Genomic DNA, 26,682 nt, shown 5'->3' with positions numbered 1-26,682 from the left:
CTGCCATGGAGCGGGACTCGTGCCCAACAAGAAAAAAGGTTCATCCCGAATCTCAAGTGTGTTTGCAATGGCTTCGGCATCGAAAGTTGCCATCTTGCGCCACAGTTCTAGATGCATTGACAGAGGATGAGACCGAGCTGGAGGTCAACCGTGCTTGATCATAGTGGATTGTGGCTAGGATGTCCGCTATACAGTGGAGAATCGGTCAGTCGTGACGGCCAGCGCATCGTGGCATTCCCACTGACCGGCAAGCGCCCGACCGCCCAATTCATTCCGGGCATCACTTGTCTCTGCGACCTCCGGCCAATCCAAGAGCCAACCATCGCTCCTATCATCTCAGCTGATACTGATAGGCACCCTCGCACCGTGACAGCTCAGGTCTCCCCTACCCTGCACTATCGCAGCACGTTAGCTCAAGGCGCAAGAGAAGCAACGCCCAAGCCCAATCTGCCCCTCTCATCCGACTTCAACCTACCTTACCACCAACCGGTCTTGTTGTGCGACTGAAGACTCCAAACACAAAGGCGAGCTTGGAAGCTTCCCCTCTTCCATTCCCGCCACTACATCCTTAAATCCTCAACACCAGAAGAGGTCTGCTCGTCAACACACACTAGATCAAGGACCTCCGACTTCGAACGCGGACGCCATTGCGACAACATCACCACGTCACATCCCGTCCTTCCACATATTCGGACCCGACACTTCCCTGTTCCCCCCTTCAGACCGTTCTTCCCGACACATCATCCTCGCGGGCATTCCGATACCTACCTCCTCGATCACCATCCCGCACCGCAACCGTTTATCGCAACCGTTACCGCTACCGTTACCGCTACCGCTTGGCCCCCGTTCAGCTTCGTCCCATCAGACGACGGTGTACGACGGCATAGCTTGAGCTACGCGCCTAGCCTCCTTTTCCGACATCTTTATACTTGTGGATATGCTTCGAATGTCAGATACATCCCAATATGACCGAATCACAGCTGAAACTCGAAGATTGTCCGTCCCCTTTCCGTTTTCTGGCCATCTCTTGCATGGGCCTCGAGGCAGTCAACAGCTAATACCTCTGCTTAGGGTTGGACGACCTCTGCGTTCGCTTCATCATCAACCTCCCCCAAGAGGATCTTAGATCCGTCGAGCGCATTTGCTTCCAAGTTGAAGAGGCACAATGGTTTTACGAGGATTTTATCCGTCCTTTGGACGCCAAGTTACCGCAAATGTCCCTCCGGACCTTTTGCCTGCGCATCTTCGCCCACTGTCCTCTCCTTTCAAACTTCACCGTCGGCGAACACACGCAGGCCTTCGAACGCTTCATGCAATACAAGACCCGAATCCCTGTCCGCGGTGCCATCCTGCTGAATGATACCATGGATCATTGCGTTCTCGTCAAAGGCTGGAAGAAGAATGCCAATTGGAGCTTTCCCAGAGGCAAAATCAACAAGGACGAGGATGACTTGGATTGCGCTATACGCGAAGTCTATGAAGAGACCGGTTTGGATATCCGAGAAGCCGGTCTTGTTCCTAAACCGGAGGACATAAAACCCCTCGACGTCAACATGAAGAATCAACAGATACGACTGTACGTGTTTCGCAATGTCCCTATGGACACGGTCTTCCAGCCCAAAACCAGAAAGGAGATCAGCAAAGTGGAGTGGTACAGGCTCTCTGATCTTCCCTCGTTTAAGAAGAAAGGCATTCAGGAACAGGACGCCGCCGCCGCCGCAGCTAATGCCAACAAGTTTTACATGGTAGCACCGTTTTTGGGGCAGCTTAAGAAGTGGGTGGCCCAGCAGAAGAAGAAGGATGCGATCAGGGCTGGTCAGAATCCTCTTTTCGCTGCTGCACAGCTGGAGGAACCCCTGACCGAAGATGATTTGGGGACCCAGACTGAAACAATGGGCGAGGTACCAGCAACTTCATCAAAGGACACTTTGGAGGGAGCTAACCGTGAGCTCCGACGGTTGCTGTCGGTTCAGGGTTCGGCCGTCGATCCGCAACCGCCAGTGGGCATGCACGCCGCTGCCTCGAATACGGATAAGGGCGGGGCGTTGATGGCACTCCTGAAGAAGAGTGAGACCGAAGCGCCTCAACAGGCCCAAGCGACTCGCCATCATGTCCCCAATACGCCTCTAGACCTGACTTACCAGAATCCTCCAGAGCCAGAAACTCCGCTCCATCATCATATTGCTCAACGTTTGCCTGTTCCGAACTTCCAGCCTCCGCCTAATTTTCCACTTCCTCCACAGGCCAGCCATAACCCCAATGCTGGGTATTATAACCAGCCGCAACCGCCTCTTCCGGTTTATGGCTACGGGCAGAATCAGTATATGAATGCGCCACCTCCTCAGAGAAAGGAGCCTGTTCTTCTACACCCGCAGCCTCTGCCTCCCCAAGTTCAGCAATCCATGCTTACTAGGGGGATCTTGGGAGTAGCAACACCAAACCTTCCAGACACCACGGGTCAGAAGCATCAGCAGCCGCTTCAAGCCAGTCTAAAGGCGTTCTTGGAACACAGTAGGCGGGATCCTATGCAAGGGCAGATGGCGCCCAACCCGCACCCCTCTCAACTGACAAACCAGGCGCCGAACCCGCATCATCCTCAACCTCAACTGACGAATCAGGCGCAGTCTCTCCTGAATGTCTTCAAAGGCGGTAGTGTGCGTCCTAGCGACGGTCGGGGCCCTGGTGTCAATACCCAGGAGAATATCCATCCTCAGATGGCAGATCAGCCTCGACAGCAGCCTCCTGGTAACTGGCAACATGGGCAACAGCCTAGTCCTGCTGGACAATACTATGGGCAACACGCGCCTCAAGTCACTCAACCACCTTCAGTGAATTCTGTGCCGCATCATGGACCGGGAGGGTTTCCTACGGGTGCTGCTCCTAGGCCTATCCAGCCTGTGGATTCGCATCGAAATGCCTTGTTGGACATGTTCAAGAAGACAGTACCGGCCTCGCCATCCGGTAGCGACATGACGCCTAAATTGCAAACTGCAGGCCGGCCTGATCTAGCCACCAGACCGGATTCTGGGAGTCAGTATAATGTTGGACAACTTGCTCAGGGGCCAGGTTTCACGGCAGATGCCAACGCAGAACCTGTTCCAACTAACGCCGAACACACCCTGCCATATAGACCTCAGATCCTGGCCCGTCCCAAGCCTCAAGAAGCTCAGGAGCTCACGCCTGCGCAACTGCGCAGTTACGCTGTTCCCGCAAGCACCGTTTTGCAAGATCTCAAGAACTCGGTCTATCCCAACTTGCCATCTGCCAAGGACCGTCTGCTCAGGCAACAGGCCGAGGCCAGAGGCAACAAGTCGCCTGTAGCCAATCTTGCCGCCGCCGCTGGCCAGCCGTACAACCAGGATCGGTCTCCCCAGGCCGCCCACGTTGCGCCTTCCTTCCAGCAATACCAGAACCAAGCTCCGCAAGTTCCCAATGTGCTCCAGCAGCATCAACAGCGCCACGGGGGTGCTAGTCCCAACCCCAATCCCGAGCAGAGAAACAAGTTGCTCGAGCTCTTTGGCAAAGCCCAGCCATCTCCCCCTGTGAGCTTCTCGCAGCCTTCGCCGGCGGGGTCGATGGGATCGAGGCATGTCGAGGAGAAGTTGAAGATGAAGGCGGAGCCTGTCATGTTGGCGCAGGCGAGGTCTAGGGTGCCTTCGTTTGCTTCCACAAGCGGTGGCGAGCTTGCTGTTCCTCAGGGTCATGATCAGGGTAGCAGGCCGACCTCCAGTGGCGGTAGTCAGACGCCCATTTCGCCGACTGATCGCAACTTCTTGCTGTCGTATCTGAAGAATATTCCGGGTCCTCGTTAGGGTTGAGTAGTGAGCGGTGCTTATAGGGGAAAGGAGGGGGTATGTTATTTTTAGCAGTATTGTCTTGGGTTAGTGGACTGATAGGTAGTTGTTGGTGAAGAAGTCCTGCTACGCGGTTGTCAACGGCCTCTATGGATATTTATGTGGTGATGGACTTTTAACTGTTACCGACTTGTTTGGTAAAACGGGTATGGTTGCTTTATACACTCCTGGTCGATTCCTCTGCCTCGGTTCAACATCTGTTGGTTGACGTGTGGAAAACGCAAGGAGAACAAGCAAGCAGGCAAGTGGGCAAGCGATTCTTTCGTTAATAATGGTTAAACGCTAGCGTTACTTTCACTCGTAATCGTAGTTGGGATCGTATATCGTTACGTACCCGGACGACGAGCAAGACACTTTACTTTGCATTCAACCTAAGAGATAATTCACATCGTTCACTTCGCGCTTGGATACTCCCATATGAATATTGGCTACCTCTATTTGGCTTGGGTTTGGGAAGTGGTAGCTGTGCGGGATGGAGTGGTTGAGCTCCAACTGATGGGCTTTTTGTTCAAGCTCTCCTTCCTGGGTAAGCGACTGTTATTCCTCCACTATTCCAGCGATCAAATGATGTGTATTGGCAACATCATAAAAGCATTGCCCATGAAGTATCAATAAAACCAAACCATGGTCAACAGAAACGTCAAAATGAAGTTCAGACATGGAGGTTAATAAGGCCGCGATACAGCTCCAAGCTTACCCCTGAACTGTCAACAACATGTGATTGGCCAAAGTCCCATTCTCAGCATTCAGGCTAAATACGAGAGAGCCCCAGTCCGCTACGGCTCGCAGCGCATCACGCGGCTTGATGCCTCTCCACCGTTCCCCTGACACAGCTAGGATACGCTGGCGTCTGGACCGCTGATGCCCCGCCATACCCGCCATGATGTTCATACCGGGACTCCAATTCCTATACGTCACCCCCGCTAGAATGGACCTTCAAGGTTCTTTCCGGATGAAGTGATATTCGATCATGCTAAACTTATTTACGGGCTCTGTCCTGTCTGTCGGTTTTTTCATTAGTCATTGGGTTCTCTTCTCCTTTCATAATTCCTTTTCTTCCCTTTACGAACCTCTCTGTGTGTTTTTTTCTGTGCTGTTTCTTGAGTTTCTGGAGCCAGCGAGTGATACCCCCTAAGAAGCTCTTCAGCAGTATCGCCGTTCACTTTCATCGGACCTAGAGTTCAAGTCGACTCTATAAGACCCAATTCATCGACAGACCGGCATATTTCACATACACCGAAGAAACACACACGATGTCTGAGGGACCTCTCTACCTCGGGTTTGACTTGTCAACCCAGCAGCTAAAAGGTTGGTTGTTTACGCACATCAGGTCTTGGTTCGTTCGTTCACTTATAGACCGAGCTCAACTAATATTCTTTCTTCTCACGTAGCCATCGTAATCCAGTCCGACCTCTCCGTTGTCTCCTCCGCCAAGGTCGACTTTGACGGCGACTTCGGGGCCAAATATGGCATCAAGAAGGGTGTCCAACTAAACGAGGCCGAAGGCGAGGTCTTTGCCCCCGTCGCCATGTGGCTCGAGGCCCTCGACCTAGTTCTCCAGCGCCTCCAGGAGGCCAACACCCCTCTCAACCGCATCCGCGGCATCAGCGGTTCTTGCCAACAACACGGCAGCGTATACTGGAGCCGGGAGGCCGAGAAGCTTCTTGCGGAACTGCAGGCCGAGGAACAGAGGGGAAAGCTGGTTGATCAGCTGAAGGGAGCTTTCTCCCATCCTTATGCGCCTAACTGGCAGGATCACAGCACACAGGCCGAGTGTGATAAGTTTGATGAGGCTCTTGGGACGGCGGAGAGGTTGGCTCATGCTACGGGAAGTGCGGCGCATCATGTGAGTTTTGTTTACTTGCCCCTTTTTCCTGACGTACCGGATTGAAGTGAAGTAGTTGAGAGAGCAGCAAAAAGACTGACAAGAACACACGAAACAGCGCTTCACCGGCACCCAAATAATGCGTCTCCGCCGCAAGCTCCCCGAGATGTACGCCTCCACCTCGCGCATCTCCCTCGTCTCCTCCTTCCTCGCCTCTCTCTTCATCGGCTCCGTCGCGCCCATGGACATCTCCGACGTCTGCGGCATGAACCTCTGGGACATCCCCAGCAACACCTGGTCCGAGACCCTTCTCACCCTGACCGCCGGCGGCTCCGTCGAAGGCGCCTCCGACCTCAAGTTCAAGCTAGGCGAAGTCCGGCTCGACGGCGGCGGCAGCGTGGGCAAGATCAGCCCTTACTTCGTGGGCAAGTACGGCTTCTCCCCCGACTGCGAAATCGCGCCTTTCACAGGCGACAACCCGGCGACCATCCTCGCGCTCCCGCTGCGCCCGCTCGACGCCATCGTGTCTCTAGGAACATCCACCACCTTCCTCATGATCACGCCCGTCTACAAGCCCGACCCTTCTTACCACTTCTTCAACCACCCCACCACCCCAGGCCAGTACATGTTCATGCTCTGCTACAAGAACGGCGGTCTAGCGCGCGAAAAGGTCCGCGACAGCCTCCCTGCTGCCCCTCCCAACAGCTCCTCGACAGACCCCTGGTCAATCTTCAACACCCAAGCTCTCTCCACCCCTCCCCTCGACATCTCCTCCTCCTCCTCCCAGTCCACCGATGCCAAAGCCAAAGCCAAGCTAGGCCTCTACTTCTACCTCCCCGAAATCGTCCCCAACATCTCAGCCGGCACCTGGCGCTACGAGTGCTCCGCCGCCGACGGCTCCGGTCTCACACAAGTCATCCACCCCTGGCCCGTGGAAAAGGACGCGCGCATCATCGTCGAGTCGCAAGCGCTTTCCATGCGCCTGCGCTCGCAGAAGTTGGTTTCCACTCCTCCCTCTTCTCCCTCCGGCACATCACCATCATTATCGCCTCTCCCCGCCCAGCCAAGACGTATCTACCTCGTAGGCGGCGGCTCTCTCAACCCGGCCATTGCGCAGATAATGGGCGATGTGTTGGGCGGCGTGGATGGTGTTTATAAGCTTGATGTGGGCGGTAATGCCTGTGCATTGGGCGGCGCGTATAAGGCTGTTTGGGCGTTTGAGAGGCGGGATGAGACGGAGACGTTTGATGAGCTGATTGGTAAGCGGTGGAAGGAGGAAGGGGCAATTCAGAAGGTGGATGTGGGGTATAAGAGGGGGGTGTTTGAGGGGTATGGGAATGTGTTGGGGGCGTTTGGGGAGATGGAGGAGACGGTGTTGGAGGTTGCTAGGAATAAGTAGAAGGGTGGGATGTTTTATTAACGGGACTGACGGGTTCTATGCGAGCGGTTGGGGGGAAAAATATCTTGATATGATTCTAAAATAAAGAGGTTTAGACAAGAGATCACCATCATCAAGATGTGGTGATGTCTCAGATAACCGATGATCTATGGTAGCGTTCAGTTTGTTTACATTACCCCTGAACCAGCGCTACGAACCCTCGTAAGTGGAAGTCACCAATTGCCGTCGTCTGAAGATTGTTGATCCAAATGGGGAAAGAAATACCTTACGCTGACCAAGAAGTCAAAAACATTATTCAGTTGTAAAGAGCTGAAGTTGGAGATGGTTTCCCCCCTTCCGAACAGACTTGTGCTGATTACTGTAAGGAGCGACTCTAACACCGTGATCGCTATCTCTACCAGGGTTGATACAAACTGTTAGTACCAACCACGTCGCTACGTACAGGAAGCTGCAGTTTACTATCAGAAATCATCTGACTGTAAGAGCTAACCTTAACAGTTGTCAGCCAGCCAAGCACTTTGGGGCAAGAGCGAGACTGTTTGGCTTGACTTGACACTTAAACTGGGCTGAGCACCTTTCGACGTCACCTCATTTCCATCTTAATCTTGCCCGCCACCAACTGAACCAACTTCTTCACATTTCAGATTTGATCCCTTCAAACCAGCAATGTGATAGAAGACACCTCTAGTTTCTTTTTCTTTTTGATGATATGTCGGTAAGCATCCATTTGGACGACCAGTCTGCTCTCACAAGGGATGGATGGATAGATTACCCACTAACAGCGTTCACTTCTATCTAGTTCACCGATTGTAGAGGAATGATCCGTAACCTGATCGGTCGTCTCATCCACAACATCATGCCCGGGCACCGGACCCGCGACGGCGGCATGATTCTCGGACCAGTCTCCTATCTCGACTGTATCGTCTTTTGCATCTTTCTTGCTCCACAGCTTATTTGGAACGTTGGTTTGATTGCTACGATCAAGTGCGTGTTGGAGGCGTTGCCGTTTGTTTGTACGTCTTCGTCTTCACCTTTACATATAACAACAGTGATATGTCGAGTTGTTAACAACGAATGGAAAACAGTATTCAAACTCCCCACCCAATTCATCGACGAAAGATGGCTCATGTCATACGACCAAAAGTCACCGTTTGTTCGGACCGCCTCGCCGTTTGAGGACTTTGTCATCAGATGTGTGCGGTACGCCTTTGCGAACATCCCGCCGAATATCGGACGGGTGTTCTTCTCCAAGCAAGTGGCGCTGCCGTTTCTGAGGTTCCGCATGCTGAGGCATGGGTATTTGAGGAGTCCGGTGCATTGGAGGGAACATGTCACGGTAAGTGCGATCCTGTTTTGTTTGAGGTCGTGCGTGGATTTGGGTGGGCTAACAAGGGAGCATTAAATAGGCGAATTTCAGAGGCATCTGGGTCATGAAGGATCCGCTGGCAGATCCGGATGTTGTTCTGTATTATGCCCATGGTAAGTCGCACAATAAGTAGTCTGGTCTATGATGACCTCTTGGCTGACTTCTGGATAGGCGGCGGTTTCTCGATGGGCTCGGCCTACTTTTACCTCGAGTTTCTTCTTACCTGGTTATCGGTCCTGTCTTCCTCCGGGTTCAAGAACCCCGCCATATTCGCCCTCGACTATACACTCGTTCCTGATGCTTCATACCCTACTCAAATCCATGAGGCGATTGAAGGATACAGATATGTTCTCAAGGTAGCACGCGACCCGGCTATCGTGTGCGTCAGTGGTGACTCGGCGGGCGCAACACTGATGTTGAGTCTCTTGCTCCATCTCAGTTGCAAGGATCCCAAAGCAAAGAGATATGGGGTTGGCCTGCCGATGCCAGGTCTGGCCGTCTTAATCTCACCATGGACGACTCTTGTGTCCCCGCGGCACACCAACACGACAAGCGACTACCTAGACGCTGAGCAGCTGAGCACGTACGGAAAGCAGTTCTCGGGCAACAAGATCTCGTGGAGCGACCCGCTGGTGTCGCCAGGATGCTGCCATGACGCGGCGTGGTGGAAGCGGGCAAGTCCGTCGAAGGGCATCTTCATTGCATACGGGGAAGAGGAGGTATTCGCACCTGAGGTTCACGACCTGACCGCGAGACTCAACAAAGCAGGCGTGTGGGTTAGAAGCGAGGTCGCGCCAGGAGGCATCCATGCGTGGCCGGTGGCATCGCTGTTCCTCTCAACTAGCCGCGAAAAGAGGTTGAAGGGGGTGAATGACCTAACGAAAGAGATTAGACAACGGCTCTCTGGTGGTTTGGATGCTGGCGAAAACAAAAGTGAAGGAGTAATAGATTTTTGATTTTTTTTTGTCAGATTAGATCAAGTTTTTGTGTGCCGTCATAGACATGCGGCGAAGATGACCCCTTAGCCCTGATGGGACTCGGTTTCTTCAAGGCCGTGTTCTGCGTCTCTGGGAAATCAAGGTGCTCTTGAGTATCATCATGCAAATGCGAGGTCTGTGTTCAAATCCATATGTTGCGCCGGTACAGCCATGGCGAAATTGCACTGCTGCTTGGGATCTTACATTTGGGAGACTTCCAGAAGGTCTGGAAGCAGAGCGAAGTTGGATACGATGTCCGCTGTGAGTGGGTTGATGCCGAAGCGAAGTTACAGATCCGTTCGTCGTAGCGGAAGGCAGCGTCCATGGTCAATTCATCGCATCCCAAGCGGACGAAATGAGATGTGACCGGGGGCCAGCCTCCATAACCATTGACCGACAGGATCTTGTAGGTGAATAGATAGAAGATGTTGAAGTTGATGTTGATGTTGATGGCTTCGACGACGTTGTCAAGGGTCGAGGGCGGCGATCGGCGAAACGAAAAGAGTGATGCAACAGCAACGGACCTGAAACGCACGGATGATTGTCCAAAGAGTGACCGAGACTTTGCTGAACTTGGAAATCAAAGATCGGCGCCGCACTTGCGTGTTTGTGCTTCAGAAAGAAGTTGGAGAGGCGCTTGAGGCGGTGCGACCCCACAGGACATCTGATCTGAACCAATCAGACAGAAGATAAAGTTGGCACTCGGAGCCCCCCTGTAATCAACCAATGCGGATCAATGAGTGGGCCATGGCGTGCATATAAACGGGCTGGTCTCTCCCGCCGTAGAGATGCCCGCGTCATCGTCAACGAAGTTGTTTTCAGCTGACAGCACAGCACTGCACCTCGAACCCTTCACTCACTTTGATTCAAAAGCTGCCGACTTTCAACCCTGAGGCTGACATTTCGTCTTCGAGCCTTGAATAACCGACCTGTGTTGCTCAGGCATCCCCGCCGACAACTCTCTCTTCGATTCTCGTTTCATACTTACGGTCAGCATCCCCATTTTCTGTCCTTCACCAGTGTTATTGTCGTCATCACCTATACCTACACCACACCTACACACTACGAGTCAACTTCTACCCCGCTTCATTCTCCTTGTGCCCCCATCCGTTCCCCCAAAGTCTACCAAGAGGTACCTGCTGCAGTTCGATGTACCGGACTGGTGCCTGAAAAGACCGAGAGAGCTCTTGGGTGGCTCTTCACCTTAATGACCGGGCAGGGCTGAAGCGCAATGGATCATTACCTTCACCTCCAACAAGACAATCAGGATGGGCATGTTACGAGAGACATGGCAACTTGAACAACCAAAGGCTCGACGCCAGCTTGTTGTAGCCTGATATAAGCTCCTTGGCCAAGTTGCCCCTTTGGGTCGAATGCCCATGTGGATGTGTGGCTTCTCCTGGATTTTGGCACCGTCACGGCGTCGAACCATGCGTTCACTTTCCTACACCTGCAAATCGTCGGCGGTTGTGCATCATTACAATGCATCGACTCGTGGCGATAGTCGGAATAGGGCAAAATGCACCTTCGGGACACGCCGAGACACTTGTGCCTATCCTCGCTCGTGGTTATGAACACAACCGACAGCAAAGACTATCTACCTACCCAGCCTTGCCACCGTTTGCCAGAAGAAGCCAAGTTGTCAGTCTTTCCTGGCATGCCCGTCATATTGTTCTTGTACGAGGTTATACCACGATGCACCTTTTCTAGTTCGTCTGGTATATACATACTGCTGTGAGGCCAGTTCTGGTCTTCACTTTCATGAACACGCTTTCAGTCATCCACCACCCACCTACCTTATTTTCATCCAAATTCTTTACAACATTGTAGCGCATTCACCTAATGGAATTCCACCTGGAAAACTGGAGAGTGGTGCCTGCAAAATCACAGCTGAAAAGACGGGCAGCTCCCCAAAAATGGTACCTTCCTTTCCAAAGCTGCATACAGCCCCGCATGATCTCAGTCAGCCAAACACTGCCCCTTCACGGTTCTTTCCCTTCCATCCAAACCTCAAAGTGGAGGTTTCGCCAGTGTCTTTGTCCATCCAAAGACCACGAGAGTCATAATGCAAGAGATTAACTGTCGGTTACTGCCTTATAGATTCAAACAAGCTTTCTTAGCATTATCAGCTGCCATTAACTGGTTGTGCTCCCTCTTCGGATCGAGTAAAGGCATCCACACCCACACCCAAGAGGTTCCCCTGCCCCACCAGTACTTCCAAGGTACTTGCGACAAAGGGAGGAAGGCGCTCGGGGTACGTAAACAAAAGCAAGACAAGAAGGGGAAGGTGCGAGCCAACCAAAGCGCCCATATAAGTCGCGGCGAAGGGACGGCGGGACGAAAGCAGTCGGGTCTGATTCATTTCCTATCCAAGCTTACTTTCCCTTCCATTCACAGCAGCCAGGCTTTCAAGGTCTTTTTCATTCAAGCGCAATCACCCAAATCATGTCAGGCATAGGCGCCTCGAGCTATGCACCCAGGTCGCCCGACCTCTCATCCTTATATAGCTCCGCCGGCCCCACCCACCAGCACCTGCAGCCCCATTCCGAAGTCCTTCAAGTACCAGACCCCAAACCGTTATCACAGCAAACACTTTTTTCTCCGCAACACCAACACCACCACCACTTACAAGCGCACTCGCACTCGCAACCACAACATCAACCTCTGCCCGCCACCACCACCACCACCACCACCACCGCGACACTACCCTCTGGCCCTTCTGCGAACACGTATCAAGATCATCACGGTTTACAATATTGGCAGAACCCGTCGCAGTATCTACCACCACGCTCTCAGCCCGATAACAGCTTCTCAACGAACCACTATTCGCAGCCGCAGCAACCCGAGCGCCCGGCTCGCACCCCCTTCACAAACAACCACGCGACAGGGATTTGGAACGCGCAACAGCAAGGTTCGCAGCGTGACCTGCAGCAATTGCAGAATCAACACCAGTATTCTTACAGCCAGCAACAACCGCAACAACCGCAACAACCGCAACAACCGCAACAGCAGCTACAGCAGCTACAGCAACAGGCCTATCCGCAGCTGTTCTCACATACCCAACCGCAAGAGCATCGGCAACAACGTGTGACGCGATCACAGACACAAAGGCCCATCCAGCCTCTCCCCTCGCAAACCTCTAATCCCAGTCCGCCACCGGCCCCCGAACAGACCCATATCCAAGCTCAAGCTGCGCCATCATCCGTAGCGGCGCAGAGCACCAATACGATGCCACCCAAGCGAGCCGTCGCGCAAGCTGCGCAGCAACCCCAACCCTCCCCGATCCAGCCCTCGCCCGTAAAGACCAAGTTCCCAACGGCGCGCATCAAGCGCATCATGCAGGCGGATGAAGAGGTTGGCAAGGTCGCGCAACAGACTCCGATCGCAGTGGGCAAGGCACTCGAGCTGTTTATGGTACAACTGGTGACAAAAAGCGCCGACATAGCGCGTGAGCGTAACTCGAAACGCGTATCGGCACAGATGCTCAAACAGGTGGTGGAGTCAGACGACCAGTGGGATTTCCTACGAGAAATCACCAGCAAGATAGAGAACGATGACAAGGAGAAGCCAGCAGCCTCTACGAGCAGAGGTCGAGCAAAGGCAGAGAGCGAGAGTGAGGAAGAAGTCCAGCCAGAAAAGAAAACCAGAGGAGGAGCCGGGCGAGGAGGAGGGAGGGGAAGGAAGAAGTCTACCGCTTAGGAAGCCGGGAGTTGAAGAAGAGCGGAGGAAAACGCTTGAGCTTAGGCCAAAACACGATTAAACGAATGGAACGATGGCGTTTCGGCAAACTGGGTCACAAATGAGCATACATTGTCCGGCGTTCTCAACATGGAAACAAGTGGTTGGGATATGTCAATTCCTGTAGAGATCGAGTCATAGACTTTGGGCAGAGGTCCCGTTATCAGGCTGGCATGGCATGGTGTTCGGTTTGGTCGGTCAGCCGAAGGCTCGGTGTTTGGGTGAACTTGGGGACTGGTTTGTTTGGGTTGGGTTAGCCAGCATGGTGTTGCTGGTGTTAGGCAGGGAAGGATACTCTGCTTTACGACCAACATGCGTTGAGTTTGCTCTTATTTTTTCTTCGGGGAAGTTGTTGAAAATCAAAGTTTATTTGCAAGGCTTCGTGCAAGTCTTGTCTCCGCCGAAACAGTTTCACTCCGTTAACTCATGACGTTCCCCTAGTTCGAATATTCGCCCCCGGTACGTCACAAGTCACTGTGACACGGCAGCTTTTTCAGCTGACATTACAGCTCGAAGTCACAGTCACGCGGCGCAGGTCATATTGAAGAAGCCAACAGAATTGCAAAGTCGAGTGTCTTGGCTGAAATAATTGCGCAAAACAGGTATTATTTTCCTTCAAACTTGAAGAATGTTTTGACATTGACAAACTTTTTCTCACGATAGACTGAAAAGATCATCAGCATGAAGTGGAAACATGAGGAATATGAAACCTGGCGTAGCTAAGGTTAACTCAGATAACGTCGCCGTGCCACGAGTGTCTCGAGAGAGCCCAGGGGAGCCTAGAACAATCTTATTTTCTGCCCGTTGATCACCTCCAGTACGACTCCTCCAGCAAACATGTGCATGCCTAAGTATACCCAGAATACTGTACGTACCTCACTCAGTCCAGTCAGACAGACCGTATTGTCGGGCAACCCTATTTTCACTTATCCCGCCATCATAACTGTCAACTCGTTCATTTACACCATAGACAGCTGGCAGAGTCAACTCGGGACACTCTAAAATCAATCATCCGCCCAAGTATTTTAGCTGCTCAATAAACAAGGATCACAAAGTCAGGGAAAGAACAAGCTTCAACGACAGGTAGGAACAGGGGCATACGACGACGGGGCGACGTCCTGGTGGATTGATTGATTGCTTCTGAATGTCACACGGCACCGGGGTCACTGACGGGGCGGTCCAATAGGCCTTATAGGTCACGACAATCTACACTAAGCTTTACACTAACCTCAACCGCTCACCCCGCGTTCCATACGCCCCTGGTTCAGGCAGCTTAGTTTCCCCCTTCTTATCTCTGTCCTACCCATCAAACCTTACCTTTACATCTGTCACTGTTACCACTAACCCGGCGAGCGACTTCTTCTCAGGACATATCGGACACATCATGTACCTAACATGTGCCTCGAGAGATTGCCCATTGGCCATTTAACTCCTCCTCGATAACACATCGTTATGGTGGCCGGTTGAGTTTGATCGACCCGAGCGGCACCTGTTCTAAGGTTTAGGATGTCCGCCCAAGGCCGTCCACCACCTGCCAGCCTTCCGCCTCTTCCCGATGAGGCACCTGTCCCCTTCTCGTCCTTGTTTGACAACTTCGATCTCGCCACGGTCGACTCCACAGTTCAGTTTGCCAACAAGGGCATCTTCATCGCCTCAGATGGTCGACGCTACCTCTTCCAAAGCATACCCGAGTCGGATACGCCAGCCGCTTCTCCGCCCAGCTCAACTGCTCCGAGTAGCATACACCAGCCGGTCACAAACCCACAGTCGCCGCACGAGTTACACGACCGCAACAATGCCTCTCTCAGGGGACGACAGATGTCGAACGCGAGTTCGCGATCACAGGCTTCGAGTTTCCGGACAGCGCACAGCGGGCGCTATACCACCACCAACGTTTCCCCTGCTGCCTTGGATCAGGCACATGTAGCCGGACCTAATTCCGCTACTGCTGCTGCTCCTCCTCCTCAGGACGTCACCAACATGATGTCCCACCTCAACATCAACCACCACTACTTCAACGGTGCGGCACCATACTTTGGAGAGTCTGACGGGGGCGTAGGACTTGCCGAGGTTCTCACGGAACGTGACACGGATCCATGGACTCCCGAAAGTCCTGTCGTTGATAGCAGTTACAACAGACCTGTCTCTCCCCGAACCGCTTCTTACCAGCAACAACAACAACATTGGATGGAATCTCACCACGACTATAATCAGTCCACACAATCTATGCGTATCCCTGCATCAACTCTAACGGCCGGCTTGAGCACTGCGCCAACAGCAGCTGCTCAAGCTACTTATAATGGTAACGGAGGTCATCATCATCGCCATCGTCATGACGTCGACGGTATCAACTACGGCGGGTTCGTGACAGGCGCGAGCTTTGCTACTTCTCAAGGACCTCGTCGACAACAACCGCCTACGCGTCAACCAGTTCTCGAGTCATTTATGGAATCCTCTTACCCACAGTATTCAACGTCTCCAAGCGGACATTTTTCGCCGACGTCGCCCGTCTTTTCACCTGATTCATACGAGAAAGAGTTCGTCAGTTCCGACGGCGCATATGTCTATTCAAGCTCGCCTCACTCGGTAGTCCTTCACGAACAGCAGTCTCCTTCCTCTTATCCTGGACCTGGCCGTGGAAGAGGCGGTAGCGGGAGTGGGAGCGGGGTGTTTGTTGGTGTTGGTGCTGGAGCTTCTCAGACTAATGTGGTTAGTATCGGGACTTCAACAAATCGGATTGATACCAGAACTGCGGTTGTGGTGGTTCCGGAACGACATGCTTCTTCGTTTTCGAGCGATAGTAGGAGTACGGGCCGAGATCATGTGTTACCGGGGGAGGATGTTTTGTTTGATGGGTGAGTTTGTGTTTAATCTTGGGGGAATTGCAGCTTGCTAACGAAAACCGTTCGAAAGGCCAGTTAAGAGCGCACCAACACTTGCTTCCTCGGCGTTTGAAGATGGAGAACTCAAGATTTTCCGAAATACGACTACGAAAGATCTGAGGTTTCATTGCAGAGTCGGTACATATTCCGAGACCTTTTGGAGTAAGCAAGCCTGTCTGACGTTCTATTCTACACACAAAACTATCTAGTTACGGAACAGCTAACTTCCCAAAACAACAGTCAAAGCCCGAAACGCCCAACTAATCCCCGTCTACGCCTACGACCCGCGCTTCCTCAACGTCATCTGTCTTCATGACAAAGAAACCGAAAAGTCCAACCCAGGCTACATGTCCTCCTCGCCCATCCCCGGCGGAGGTCCAGGCAACAACGGAAACGGCGGCCACCCAAACGGCATCTACCAATTCCCCCGCCTCGCCGACCTCTGCCACTTCCAAGCCCAGCTCACCGGCGAAAAGGTTCTTCTGGACATCAGCAATGTGAAACTCATCCGGCTCTCCAAAGCCGTCAATGGAGGTTCGAGCGACACTTACTCGAGCGTTCGCTTGCAAATCTGGCACGAGGATCCAGATTCCCCCAACAGAAGAAGAGGGATACAAAGTGACAAGGCGAGTTTCGTGACGGCTGGGACGGCGTTGTCCGGACCGCTTCGAGATAGACAGGTGGCTAGTTCGAGCAAGTTGGTTGTTTACTTGGGGAGATTGGGGGAGTATGTGCAGACTTTTATTACGGATGATATTGAGGTGAAGAGTGAGGGGCAGACGAAGGTGAAGTTGAGGCCGAGACGGGCGGGGGTGTTTAGCAGGGAGGGGAGCCGGTGGAAGGGGATTAAAGGTTTGTCTTTTTTTCTTTTCTTTTTTTCGTATTATCTCAAGCTTATATACACGTGGTTGTTACGGAGAAGATGGATGGCTAACTGATGGGTCTTATGTGTGAACAGCACACATCGAACAAAGACGCGATTCGGAAATGGCCGGGTTCAACATCGATGGCCAACCGCCAAACCCAGATGCCGAATACGGTTATGATCTTTACAAGATGTTTGAGATTGAGTTTGAGAATCCGCCAAGTAAGTCTCCTCTTCCCCACAGTCACTTCCATTCTTTCGCTCGAATGCTAATTATTACGTTAATGGCTCAAGGCCAAGACAGCTTCATCAGAAGATGGGGAGAAGTCATTGCCGAACGCCGACAGCAGAGAGAGAAGTTAAAAGTTATTCAGGAGGAGTTGAGGGCGGTGGGCGGGTTGTATGGGAAGACGGCTATGGAGATTCGGATGTGATGTGATACCTACCACTGGCATATGACTCTGGATTTTTGCATACCCATATTGGAAGAACAGGACAGGGCAGGACAGAGCTGGTATATAATAATTCTTGTATAGATCTCCTTGGTTAGCTTGGAGTCAGGACTGGAGGAATCAGGATCGGATTGGATCGGATCGGGCTATGGGTTTTTCTATCTACTTTGTGTTACGAGATACCAGGAAGGACATGGAAGATACGGAGGATATGAGTTTGTGTATTTACTACCTTACCCAAAACATAATTCTGTGAACACCATTATCAACCACTTATCACCACCAAGATCACTTATCGTCACCGAGTACCTTACCACGCTTACCTAGGCGAGAACTGTGATGTGAAGGACTTCGCTGCCGTAGTGTAGAGACAGATGGAAGCCAGCTACGTAACCAAAACAGCTGGGCGAAAACAACTGAGCGAATAAGAACGATTGAGCTTAGCGAGCGAGCGAAGGTTACCCGATTAGGACGTTGGGGAAGAGAGTGATTATTGGAATCGTGCAGCAGCAGCAGCAGCAGCAGCAAGCAGAAAATTAAGCTACCCATGACCTGCGTTCCTCACCTCGCCAAGATGAAGGCCCTAGGCTTAAAGGGGAAAGGTGATGTATCACTCACTGTGGTCCTGTGGGAAAGATGGGGTTTTCTGAGGTTTTCTGGGGCGAAGCTTTGGGGAAATTGGCGAAGCTTCTGATTCAAGTTCATCTCACAGCCCACGTGTGCCCTGAATCATCAAAACCCTTCAGTTCGAGCAAAGCATACCTAACTTGATGGAAGAGGCGGATAATAACGACTGCAAAGCTTATTCGTGAGCAGAGGTGGTTAATGTAGACAACGAGAGGATTGAGTGGTGAGGTGAACCGGACTCAATAACTCGCAAGTGGAAGGCATGAAGTACAAAACTCGGAGCTGGTGTCCATGGTGTCCCCTACTGCCTGATATTGTTGTGTTGCTGCCAATCCGATCACAGCGGGAAAAGAGAAAGACGCTGAACAACACCAGATTGTCAAGGCCTGTAATGAAGAGTCTTGGCTACCACCGCCCGACGATACCAGGCTACCTATCACAGGACTCACTGTAGGCTGGGGCCAAACAGACAGGAGCTGACATTGACGAGCAGGGCCCCTTCCAGCATCCTGCAAGCCTCTTTCGTCTTTTTGGGGCATTGGATGGACTTGGCGTTTGCTGTGATAGCGAGAGTGGCAGGGCAACGGGGTGGGCGGGAAAGCTGGCTGTGAGTTATCGGCGATAATTGGACGTCCGTCGCCTATCCAGCTCTCCTCTTCTCCTCGTAGGAACGCGTTCCTACATCCAGCCACGAGGCAAGAAGACGGGGCCTTTATTCCTTTACATCTTCCATGCTTCCAGCTCATTCTTGCAAACGAACCGAACCGAACCGGATCTGATCTGATTTGATCCCACGTTGTGTCTCTCTGCGTGTCTGCCTCGCTCGCTCGCTAATCAATCGCCAATGAACAACACTGCTTCTGCTCCTACTGCTGTGTGATGACGGCGTAGGTAACGTCAATGAGGCTCTGAGCTGCAGTTATCCAGTGATCTCAGTAGTTTCAGTGGTCTCAGTGGGTGCGACTTGAAGAGATCAGGAACTGAATTGAAAGGTGAGAAGAGTTCACTTACCTAGCTATCCTTCATTCTCTAGTGAGATCTGTCTGTTACCGCTGCATGGCTGCCACTTGTGTTACCATCCTTCTCATTCTGCGACCGAGCAACTTCATTGACCAACCACCAAGAACTAGATTCCATTTACTCGATTCGTTGACCGGGGGCTACACAATAAACGGGTGTTAAGGCGGCCTACGGTTGTGAGACCCAACCTTTTCAACGCACGTCGACCTCAACTTGTCAAGTTACGCCTCACCCCGCGGCCACCACTCATCCAGTCATAACCCGTTCACGAGTTCCGTGGGCTGAGACCAGACCTGAATGATTTGAGCCGTGTTTTCTTTTTCGACCTTCGGTCACTAATCAACTTACCCATTTTGAAGACCTTCTCAGTCACAACCAAAACTAAGACGGAGGAATTATCTAAAGCAAAAAGGGCAAGATGAATGAACCAACGATATTCGAACAACCGATCCACTCAAAGGATCCGGAAGTGGGCGAGGATGCGATTTATATGCCGGAGTATGGAGCGAATGGGAGGGGTCCGTCGCGGGTTGGCGAGGAGGGAGAGGAGGAGGAGGATTTTAGGGATTATGTGTTTCCTGAAGGTTAGTTCGGGTCTTTTGAGGTTTTGTCCGTTCCTTCAGTTTTGATCCCGTCTCTCTTTAGTCGCTCTGCAATCTCTCTTCACCTCTCCTCACCTCTCTCTTCACCTCTCGCTAACTCACTCCTTATACAGACCGAAAGCTAGGAACATGGTCCACAGCCTTCCTCCTCATTAACCGGGTCATCGGCGCCGGCATCTTCTCAACGCCCTCCTCCATCATCCACAACACCAATAGCGTCGGCGCCACGCTTCTCTTCTGGGTATTAGGTGGTGTAATGACCTTTTGGTGAGTTTCACCCTTCTTCCATCTTCACTTACTTACCTCACCTTACCTTACCCTTACCCCTTCACCTTACCCCTTCCCTTAACCTTCCCTCTTCTTCCACTTCACTTTCACTTCAAAACAACCCCCCTAACTCTTCACGTGAAAAAAAAAAAGCGGCCTAGCAGTCTACCTAGAATTCGGCACCGCCATCCCCCGCTCTGGCGGCGAAAAAGTCTACCTCGAGCGCGTCTACCGCAAACCCAAGTATCTCGCAACCTGCATCTTCGCCGTGCAATTCATCCTGTTCGCCATCTCCACCGCGGGCTCCATTTCGTTTAGTTCTTACCTCTTGCGGTGCGTGCTCGGCTCTTCCACCACCTCTACCGGAGCTGGCCAGCAAGCGCAAGAAGCAGCAACCAAGTACGACGGCACCTGGCTCAACCGCGGCATTGCCGTGGCGGCTATCACCGTCGTTTGTCTCATCCATGCGTTCTTGCCTAGGCTGGGGATTTGGTTGTCTAATGGGTTGGGGGTGTTCAAGTTGGTGTTGTTGAGTTTGGTGGTTTGTACAGGGTTTGCGGCGTTGGCGGGACGGATGGAGGGGGAAAGTCCGGGGAATTTTAGCAGTTTTGATGGGCCGGGGGATGCCACGGGGAATGGAGATGATGATGGGACGGATGGGATGGGGAAGGATGTCGCGGGCAGCGCGGCCGGGTATGCGTTGGCGCTTTTGCAGGTGTTGTATAGTTATGGGGGGTGGGAGAATGCTAATTATGTGAGTTATGCCTTGGAAGGTGAAATGGGGAAGTGTTGGGAGTGGTGAGAGGGATGGTTATGGTTATAGTGATGCTAACAACGCGTTTCTAGGTGTTGAGTGAGGTACGAGATGCGCCGAGGACGTTGAGACGCGCGGCGCCGATTGCCATCGGGACTGTCACCGTCCTTTATGTCCTTGCCAACATTGCTTATGTGAGTATTTCCCATCCATATCCTCACTTCTGGCCGTCATATCTGATTTAACAACGACACAAGTTCGCCGCCATGACCAAAGACGAACTCTCCAAATCCGGCGTCGTGCCCACCGCCATCTTCTTCACCCGCGTCTGGGGTCCTTCAGCCTTCACCGACCGCGTGATGCCTCTCTTCCTCTCGCTCTCCGCGCTCGGCAACGTCTTTGCGCAATCCTTCGCCATGCCGCGCGTGAAGCAGGAGCTCGCCAAGGAAGGAACCCTCCCCTTCTCGCGCTTCTGGGCGAGCGACTGGCCCGAGCAGAAATCGCCCACGGGCGCCATTTTGTTGCACTGGATCTTCACCGTGGCGCTGATCCTCGGGTCCAGCACCGTGGACGTGTACCAGTTCCTGTCCAACATCTTTACCTACTCGGGGAACTGGATCAAGGTCTTCCTTGGGGTAGGCCTGCTGTATCTCAACTTTACGCCGGGCGAGAACTGGAACACGCCGGAGAATCAGCGGTTTCATAGTTATCCCGTCTTGACGGTTTTCTGGGTCGTCGGACTGCTGTATACCTGTGCGGCACCCTTCATTCCGAATAAGCTGCTGAACAAGGTTCACTTTTCGGTGGTGCCGGCGCTGGGGACGGGCATGTTGGTTATTGGCGTGTTGTACTGGGTTATCTGGGCCAAGGTTTTGCCGGCGTTTGGGTTTTCGATTCAGCATGAGGTGGTGGTGTTGCCGGATGGGAGTGAGAGGGTCAAGTATAAGAGGGTCAGGCCGAGGGGAGGAAGGGGTAGTGCGAGGAGGAGGCGGAATGGGGGACGAGGAGGGGGAAGAGGAGGAGGAGGAGGAGGGACAACTGTTGTGTGGAGGTGATAGGGGCGTAACTACCATTGTGCTTGGTGTTTTGATTGTTGATAGAGAGAGAAATACCACGTAGATCAATGATTCGCGTCTTTGTTTCAGGAACAAGATGAAAAGGGGGATTTGTTTACTTTGGATGGAGTCTTTGTCCTTTTACCCCTTTTTTTTGTTGACCAAGAGCCCCTTTTCAGATGATGGCACAAGCGCACTGGCATCGATCCGCTTTGGCGGGTGGAACTGATCAACATGCCTGCCGTGGGTTACCAGAGATCTTCGTGTTGACTTGGCAAGTGAGGCTTCCCAATACGAGATTTGTCTTCAGAGTGTCAAAGTCAAACTTCGAGTCTTGTTGATGAGATCCCAACAGCCCGGGCCGTGACAAAACAGAGCCGATGGCAAGCACTGTTTCAGCGGTCGTTGGCAGACGCCAAGTGCCTGTAGCAGGGGAAAGGCAGGCACCGATAATGGCGCTGGGACGGAGACTGCATCCGAGGCGGACAGTCGGCAGGTGGGGAACGGGACGCGGGGCTCCATCGGGCCTAGCGGACCCCGTTCCATGGACGTGTTTATCCAAGTTCAGTGGACTGCGGCCCCTGACAGCCCAGCAGTGACGGCCAAGCACTGCACATATCAGAGTAACACTACACTACAGAGGCTAGCGAGAAGTGGTTTTGGTGTCCTTCTTGGGATGGAATCCCGGCAATCCCATGATTCCACAGCATTACCAACTTGACATCTTCACTCCAACAACAACAACAATAACAGCAACGAGTAACAACACCAAGTGCGCCCCGGTCCCGTACAGCCATGCTCCAGCCCTACGCCGTCGACTCCGTTCATGTTCAAGTCCGATGAGGCATCGCTGCGCATGCATGCCTTGCCCTCCTCTTCAGAGTGTATCCGACAATAATTCTCCATAATACCAGTAACAATACGAGTACCACCAGCTCCAGTTCCAACCAAGAAGTAGCTCCCCGATCTAGCTGCTGCTCGATTCGATTCTCCCACCACCTACGAACCAACATTTCAGCCTCCTCCCAGACTCGACGGCTCTCTTTCCTCCCATATAATATCCGAGTCGATCCGCGGTCGACCTTCGTTGCGCCATAATACCAATGTCTTGGGACTTGTTAAAGCGGTTCCTCGAGAGCGACGTCTTCAACCAAGACCCCTTTCTCTCCGTCTCCTATCTCTCGTCAGTCATGCCAAGATCCGCTACCTTGCCCCTCCTCCCGTCCCCCGACTACTCCTCACTCGGCGCGGCGCGTACAAGTATACACGGGCATTTGCTAACGTTGAGACCGCATCGTCAGACGATATGCCGACCACATAGGAATTCACTATGTGCTGTGCAGCAAGCTGCGCCAGTTCCCCTACGAGGACATCGAGTTCTTCCTCCCCCAGCTATGCCACCTTGTCATCAGCATCGACAATGAGTCCATGGCCCTGGAGGAGTTCCTCCTCGATCTGTGCGAGGAGTCGGTCACAGCAGCCTTGTTGGTGCGCAACCCCATACTCGATCTGACGCTTTACACGACCACCTTGCTGATATCTCGCCCGCCCGCAGACATTCTGGCTCTTCCAAACATACCTACACGACCTATCCTCTAATCCACAGGCCAATGCCTTCAAAACATGTCAACGAGTGTACAACAAGGTCCAGCATATTGTCTTTGGCGTCTCCGACAGCGCAAGGAACGAGAAAATCACGGAAAACCCACTGCCGGTGACCGTCCTAGGGAGTTTCGTTCTCGCCAGTATCGCCGCCCCGTTTCTCCCTCACTGGGCTGGCCCATTGGCCGTCGCGCAAGCCAGAAAGCCTCGCCCGCAAGTCATCGAACATGTGTCCGACGCTACTCCCCTTAACGCCGCCCCACCGGCTCGCGCGCATACCATCACTGCTGGTACAACAAAATCGAGACGGGCAAAGGAGGCCCGCCTCACGAGCTCATCAGACAACCAGCTCCAGACCAACAGCCCGGTGGCGCATCGCCCCAAGCCGAAGATCAGGGAACCTCAGCCCGACTCCCGGCCGACATCTTCAGGGTCTTCCATCAGAACGCCGATCGAGTCTAAGCGACCTGCTCCGTTCGATTCCAACCTCCTCGAGGCACGCCTTAGTTCATCTTCGTTGCCTCTACCAACGTCAGATGCGAAGCCCCCAGGTCTTGTTCACAGGCCGACCACTCCGGCCGCGGGGCTGCGGCCAACAGCTGGGGTGAACAGGAGGCACTCCCACCATGTCAAGACGCTGCTGAACCAAGCGGACATGAGCCGCACACAAAAGATGCGACTACTAAAACAGAACTATTTCCATTGCCAGACGGCATTCCTGACTGCGTTGGAGGATATCTCGAATCGACTAGTAATAGTACCCAAGGCCGCACGCCTGAGTGCTCTACGCGCCGAGCTGGCTCTGATCGCACAAGAGCTCCCAGCCGAGGTCGATATCCCAGTCATCTGCCCTCCTACCCTGGTCAACGGCTCACCTTCGCAAAGCCGACACCACAGGATAGTCCGCCTCAACCCAGCCGAGGCCACGGTCCTAAACAGCGCCGAGAAAGTGCCTTTCCTGCTTATGGTTGAGATTCTAAGGGAAGATCTCACCTTTGATCCGGATTCGCAAGACAACCAGAGACTTCTTACACAACTTTTGGCTGAACAAGGACAACGGAGGCGCATATTTGACCTTTCCGAGTCTTCTAGGATACCAGCCGCCCCTCGGACTCAAGAGCCGGTGATTGACAGTGTCTTTGAGCCTTCGTCGGGAGATCTTGGGCACTCGCCACTAATGAAACCGTTCGACGACGAGCCCTTTGCGATACAACATAACCCCATTCCTGGCGGTCTCCGCCATGCTAACACTACCGGAACCAGTTCGACACAGTTCGTTGACCTGACGTCAACGCCTCGCAGTTCTGGCACTTCGGGATCCTCTACCCCACCTTTTAGGAGGATGACACTCCAAAGTCCGCGCAGCAACTCAGCCGACCAACCTGACTTTTCTGCGCTTGCCATTCATATGCGAACAGCCTCGCAAATGCTGGCGCAGTTGGATGCGACAAGTGGAAAGCGACCGCGTCACGAGGTGGCCGCCATCAGGGCGAAGATTATCGCCAGCATGCAAAGTCTAGAGGAGGAAAGCTTCGAAGTCCACGATAGCCAAGGGCCGACTTTCGAGATGATTATGGCCAAGGCCAGTGCAGAAAACGTCATCAACGGGAATGCCGCTACCGACGAAGAAATCGAGACTCCCCTAGAAAAGGTCGAGTCTAATGTGAACCCCAACGCCGGTCTCGCAAGGATGGAGAACGATATCAAGACGGGCGGTCTCCAGCGCAAGGGCGATCGCGACGATCCCAGCGCTGCTGTCTTCGGAGAAGCCTGGGAGATGAAGAAGGAGCGTATTCGCAAGTCCTCTCCTTATGGGTGGATGAAGAACTGGGATCTCGTCAGCGTCATCGTAAAAACAGGTGCGGATCTCCGCCAGGAGGCATTCGCCTGTCAGCTGATCCGCGTGTGCCACATGATTTGGGTGGAGCACAAGGTGCCCGTCTGGGTGAAGCTCATGCGCATTCTCGTCACGGGCGAGTCGTGCGGTCTAATTGAGACCATCGCCAACGGCGTGTCTCTGCACTCAATCAAGCGCAGCTTGACGTTGGCCACGGTCGAGTCCGGTCAGAACCCTAGGAGGAGGATCGCGACGCTCAAGGACCATTTCGTCAAGGCGTTCGGCCTGCCCGAGAGCCAGGCGTACAGGTCGGCTGTGGACGCGTTCAAGCGGTCGCTAGCTGCGTATAGCATCATCTCGTATGTGCTGCAGCTGAAGGATAGGCACAACGGCAATGTGCTTATTGATAATGAGGGACACATCATCCATATCGACTTTGGCTTCATGCTGTCGAACTCGCCTGGCTCGGTCGGGTTCGAGGCGGCGCCGTTCAAGTTTACGTATGAGTATCTGGATGTGCTGGGTGGTGTGGACTCGCAGGATTTTGCGGATTTTAAGCAGCTCTGCAAACAGGCTTTCCAGGGTATGTTCTCTTCTCCATTTTCACCATTCCTATGGACTACAGGTCAACTAACGGCATTATTACAGCCCTCCGTCGCTCAGCAGACAACATCATCGACCTGGTCGCCATGATGGGCCGAGAATCCAAGATGCCCTGCTTCGGCGCGGGTATCTCGCAGGTGACGACCTCGCTCCGGGCAAGGTTCCAGCTGCAGCTGAGCAAGGACGAGGCGGAACAGTTTGTGGAGACGGATCTGATTGCTAAGTCGTTGGGAAGTTATTATACGCGACTGTAAGTTCTGCAACGCCTTGAGCCTCTTGGGTCTTGAAGAGAGACGTGGGATGAGATGCTAACTTCCAATGTGTGACAGTTACGATACTTTCCAGTATAGGACACAGGGGATTTATTAGACAGATCTGGAGGATGATCTCTAAAGTTGAAGGTCCGCATGTGCATACAATGGTCGCATGAAATGGCATTTAGATGGGAATGGAAATGTCGGATGAAAGAAAGCGTCGGTAATGGAATGGATGAAGACAAGATGGAAATACCCTTCACTTTTGTCCGAGGGTCATCATAAATATATTTGGAAGGTATTTACACGTATATACGCAGGCATCTCCAACGCAGAGAACAGCGAGTTCACACACATACCGGCGGAGACAGGAAGGAAGATGGTTGACGGGGTGAAGAAAGCCTGAGAAGCGAAGGGAGAAATTTGAGAATTCAGTTGATCTAAGAAAGGAGGGACATCTTGGTGGCATAAAGGATACTTACTTGCTATGATGGGTATACTATACTAGTTGCTATATAGCGGATTACATACATTCATATGTCTACAAGCTCTCTGGTTCCGTCTCTATTGTTGAGACATGTGCTGTTGTCTCGTAAGTTGTCTGCTCGTTTGTCTCCGCCCCTTTTTACCGAATGCATTTCTGCCAATGAATCGCATCTGCTACCGGATGGGTGTGTTTCTTTCCAGATCTCTCTTTACCTGG

General features: G+C 52.8%; 7 protein-coding genes across 7 annotated transcripts; all 7 read left to right on the top strand.

Annotated features, from left to right (window-relative positions):
* Positions 1-60: 60 nt before the first annotated feature.
* On the top strand, positions 61-4,478 carry SMAC4_02163 (uncharacterized protein). Its single transcript, XM_003350402.2, has 2 exons — positions 61-996; positions 1,072-4,478. Exons 1-2 carry the CDS (start codon positions 966-968, stop codon positions 3,810-3,812), a joined length of 2,772 nt encoding a protein of 923 aa, XP_003350450.1. The 5' UTR covers positions 61-965; the 3' UTR covers positions 3,813-4,478.
* A 302-nt stretch (positions 4,479-4,780) lies between these two features.
* SMAC4_02164 (uncharacterized protein) lies at positions 4,781-7,186 on the top strand. The gene is made up of 3 exons (XM_003350403.2): positions 4,781-5,162; positions 5,246-5,700; positions 5,798-7,186. The coding sequence occupies exons 1-3, from the start codon at positions 5,108-5,110 to the stop codon at positions 7,076-7,078; spliced, it is 1,791 nt and encodes a 596-aa protein (XP_003350451.1). The 5' UTR covers positions 4,781-5,107; the 3' UTR covers positions 7,079-7,186.
* A 545-nt stretch (positions 7,187-7,731) lies between these two features.
* Positions 7,732-10,014, top strand: SMAC4_02165 (uncharacterized protein). Its single transcript, XM_066089717.1, has 5 exons — positions 7,732-7,793; positions 7,878-8,091; positions 8,164-8,414; positions 8,485-8,557; positions 8,616-10,014. Exons 1-5 carry the CDS (start codon positions 7,788-7,790, stop codon positions 9,398-9,400), a joined length of 1,329 nt encoding a protein of 442 aa, XP_065946941.1. The 5' UTR covers positions 7,732-7,787; the 3' UTR covers positions 9,401-10,014.
* Positions 10,015-11,183: 1,169 nt separating this feature from the next.
* On the top strand, positions 11,184-13,761 carry SMAC4_02166 (uncharacterized protein). The gene has a single exon (XM_024655627.2). The coding sequence runs from the start codon at positions 11,867-11,869 to the stop codon at positions 13,118-13,120; it is 1,254 nt and encodes a 417-aa protein (XP_024511501.2). The 5' UTR covers positions 11,184-11,866; the 3' UTR covers positions 13,121-13,761.
* A 396-nt stretch (positions 13,762-14,157) lies between these two features.
* On the top strand, positions 14,158-17,887 carry SMAC4_02167 (uncharacterized protein). Its single transcript, XM_066089718.1, has 5 exons — positions 14,158-16,014; positions 16,073-16,203; positions 16,282-16,893; positions 17,000-17,128; positions 17,201-17,887. The coding sequence occupies exons 1-5, from the start codon at positions 14,666-14,668 to the stop codon at positions 17,338-17,340; spliced, it is 2,361 nt and encodes a 786-aa protein (XP_065946940.1). The 5' UTR covers positions 14,158-14,665; the 3' UTR covers positions 17,341-17,887.
* Positions 17,888-18,618: 731 nt separating this feature from the next.
* SMAC4_02168 (uncharacterized protein) lies at positions 18,619-21,683 on the top strand (the record flags this gene model as incomplete). Its single annotated transcript, XM_066089719.1, has 6 exons — positions 18,619-18,977; positions 19,116-19,589; positions 19,721-19,874; positions 20,028-20,628; positions 20,721-20,822; positions 20,886-21,683. Exons 2-6 carry the CDS (start codon positions 19,424-19,426, stop codon positions 21,681-21,683), a joined length of 1,821 nt encoding a protein of 606 aa, XP_065946939.1. The 5' UTR covers positions 18,619-18,977; positions 19,116-19,423.
* Positions 21,684-21,984: 301 nt separating this feature from the next.
* Positions 21,985-26,633, top strand: SMAC4_02169 (uncharacterized protein). The gene is made up of 5 exons (XM_066089720.1): positions 21,985-22,866; positions 22,985-23,171; positions 23,239-25,705; positions 25,771-25,975; positions 26,055-26,633. The coding sequence occupies exons 1-5, from the start codon at positions 22,787-22,789 to the stop codon at positions 26,092-26,094; spliced, it is 2,979 nt and encodes a 992-aa protein (XP_065946938.1). The 5' UTR covers positions 21,985-22,786; the 3' UTR covers positions 26,095-26,633.
* The last annotated feature ends 49 nt before the right edge of the window (positions 26,634-26,682 follow it).

This window comes from Sordaria macrospora, chromosome 4 (assembly GCF_033870435.1).
Source record: "Sordaria macrospora chromosome 4, complete sequence".
Lineage (NCBI taxonomy): Eukaryota > Fungi > Ascomycota > Sordariomycetes > Sordariales > Sordariaceae > Sordaria > Sordaria macrospora.
The sequence above is the reverse complement of the archived record's forward strand: the minus strand, read 5'-3'. Positions and strand labels throughout refer to the sequence as shown.

Excerpts from the sequence above, each read along its gene's own strand:
- SMAC4_02169 (XM_066089720.1), top strand. The coding sequence starts at position 22,787 with ATGTCTTGGGACTTGTTAAAGCGGTTCCTCGAGAGCGACGTCTTCAAC. Across the intron at positions 23,172-23,238 it reads CGGTCACAGCAGCCTTGTTG|ACATTCTGGCTCTTCCAAAC; the intron begins GTGCGCAACCCC and ends GCCCGCCCGCAG. Across the intron at positions 25,976-26,054 it reads GGAAGTTATTATACGCGACT|TTACGATACTTTCCAGTATA; the intron begins GTAAGTTCTGCA and ends AATGTGTGACAG.
- SMAC4_02164 (XM_003350403.2), top strand. The coding sequence starts at position 5,108 with ATGTCTGAGGGACCTCTCTACCTCGGGTTTGACTTGTCAACCCAGCAG. Across the intron at positions 5,163-5,245 it reads GTCAACCCAGCAGCTAAAAG|CCATCGTAATCCAGTCCGAC; the intron begins GTTGGTTGTTTA and ends CTTCTCACGTAG. Across the intron at positions 5,701-5,797 it reads CGGGAAGTGCGGCGCATCAT|CGCTTCACCGGCACCCAAAT; the intron begins GTGAGTTTTGTT and ends CACACGAAACAG.
- SMAC4_02166 (XM_024655627.2), top strand. The coding sequence starts at position 11,867 with ATGTCAGGCATAGGCGCCTCGAGCTATGCACCCAGGTCGCCCGACCTC.
- SMAC4_02165 (XM_066089717.1), top strand. Across the intron at positions 8,092-8,163 it reads GGAGGCGTTGCCGTTTGTTT|TATTCAAACTCCCCACCCAA; the intron begins GTACGTCTTCGT and ends AATGGAAAACAG. Across the intron at positions 8,415-8,484 it reads ATTGGAGGGAACATGTCACG|GCGAATTTCAGAGGCATCTG; the intron begins GTAAGTGCGATC and ends AGCATTAAATAG.
- SMAC4_02163 (XM_003350402.2), top strand. The coding sequence starts at position 966 with ATGACCGAATCACAGCTGAAACTCGAAGATT. Across the intron at positions 997-1,071 it reads ACAGCTGAAACTCGAAGATT|GGTTGGACGACCTCTGCGTT; the intron begins GTCCGTCCCCTT and ends ACCTCTGCTTAG.
- SMAC4_02167 (XM_066089718.1), top strand. The coding sequence starts at position 14,666 with ATGTCCGCCCAAGGCCGTCCACCACCTGCCAGCCTTCCGCCTCTTCCC. Across the intron at positions 16,894-16,999 it reads CCGGTGGAAGGGGATTAAAG|CACACATCGAACAAAGACGC; the intron begins GTTTGTCTTTTT and ends ATGTGTGAACAG. Across the intron at positions 17,129-17,200 it reads TGAGTTTGAGAATCCGCCAA|GCCAAGACAGCTTCATCAGA; the intron begins GTAAGTCTCCTC and ends TAATGGCTCAAG.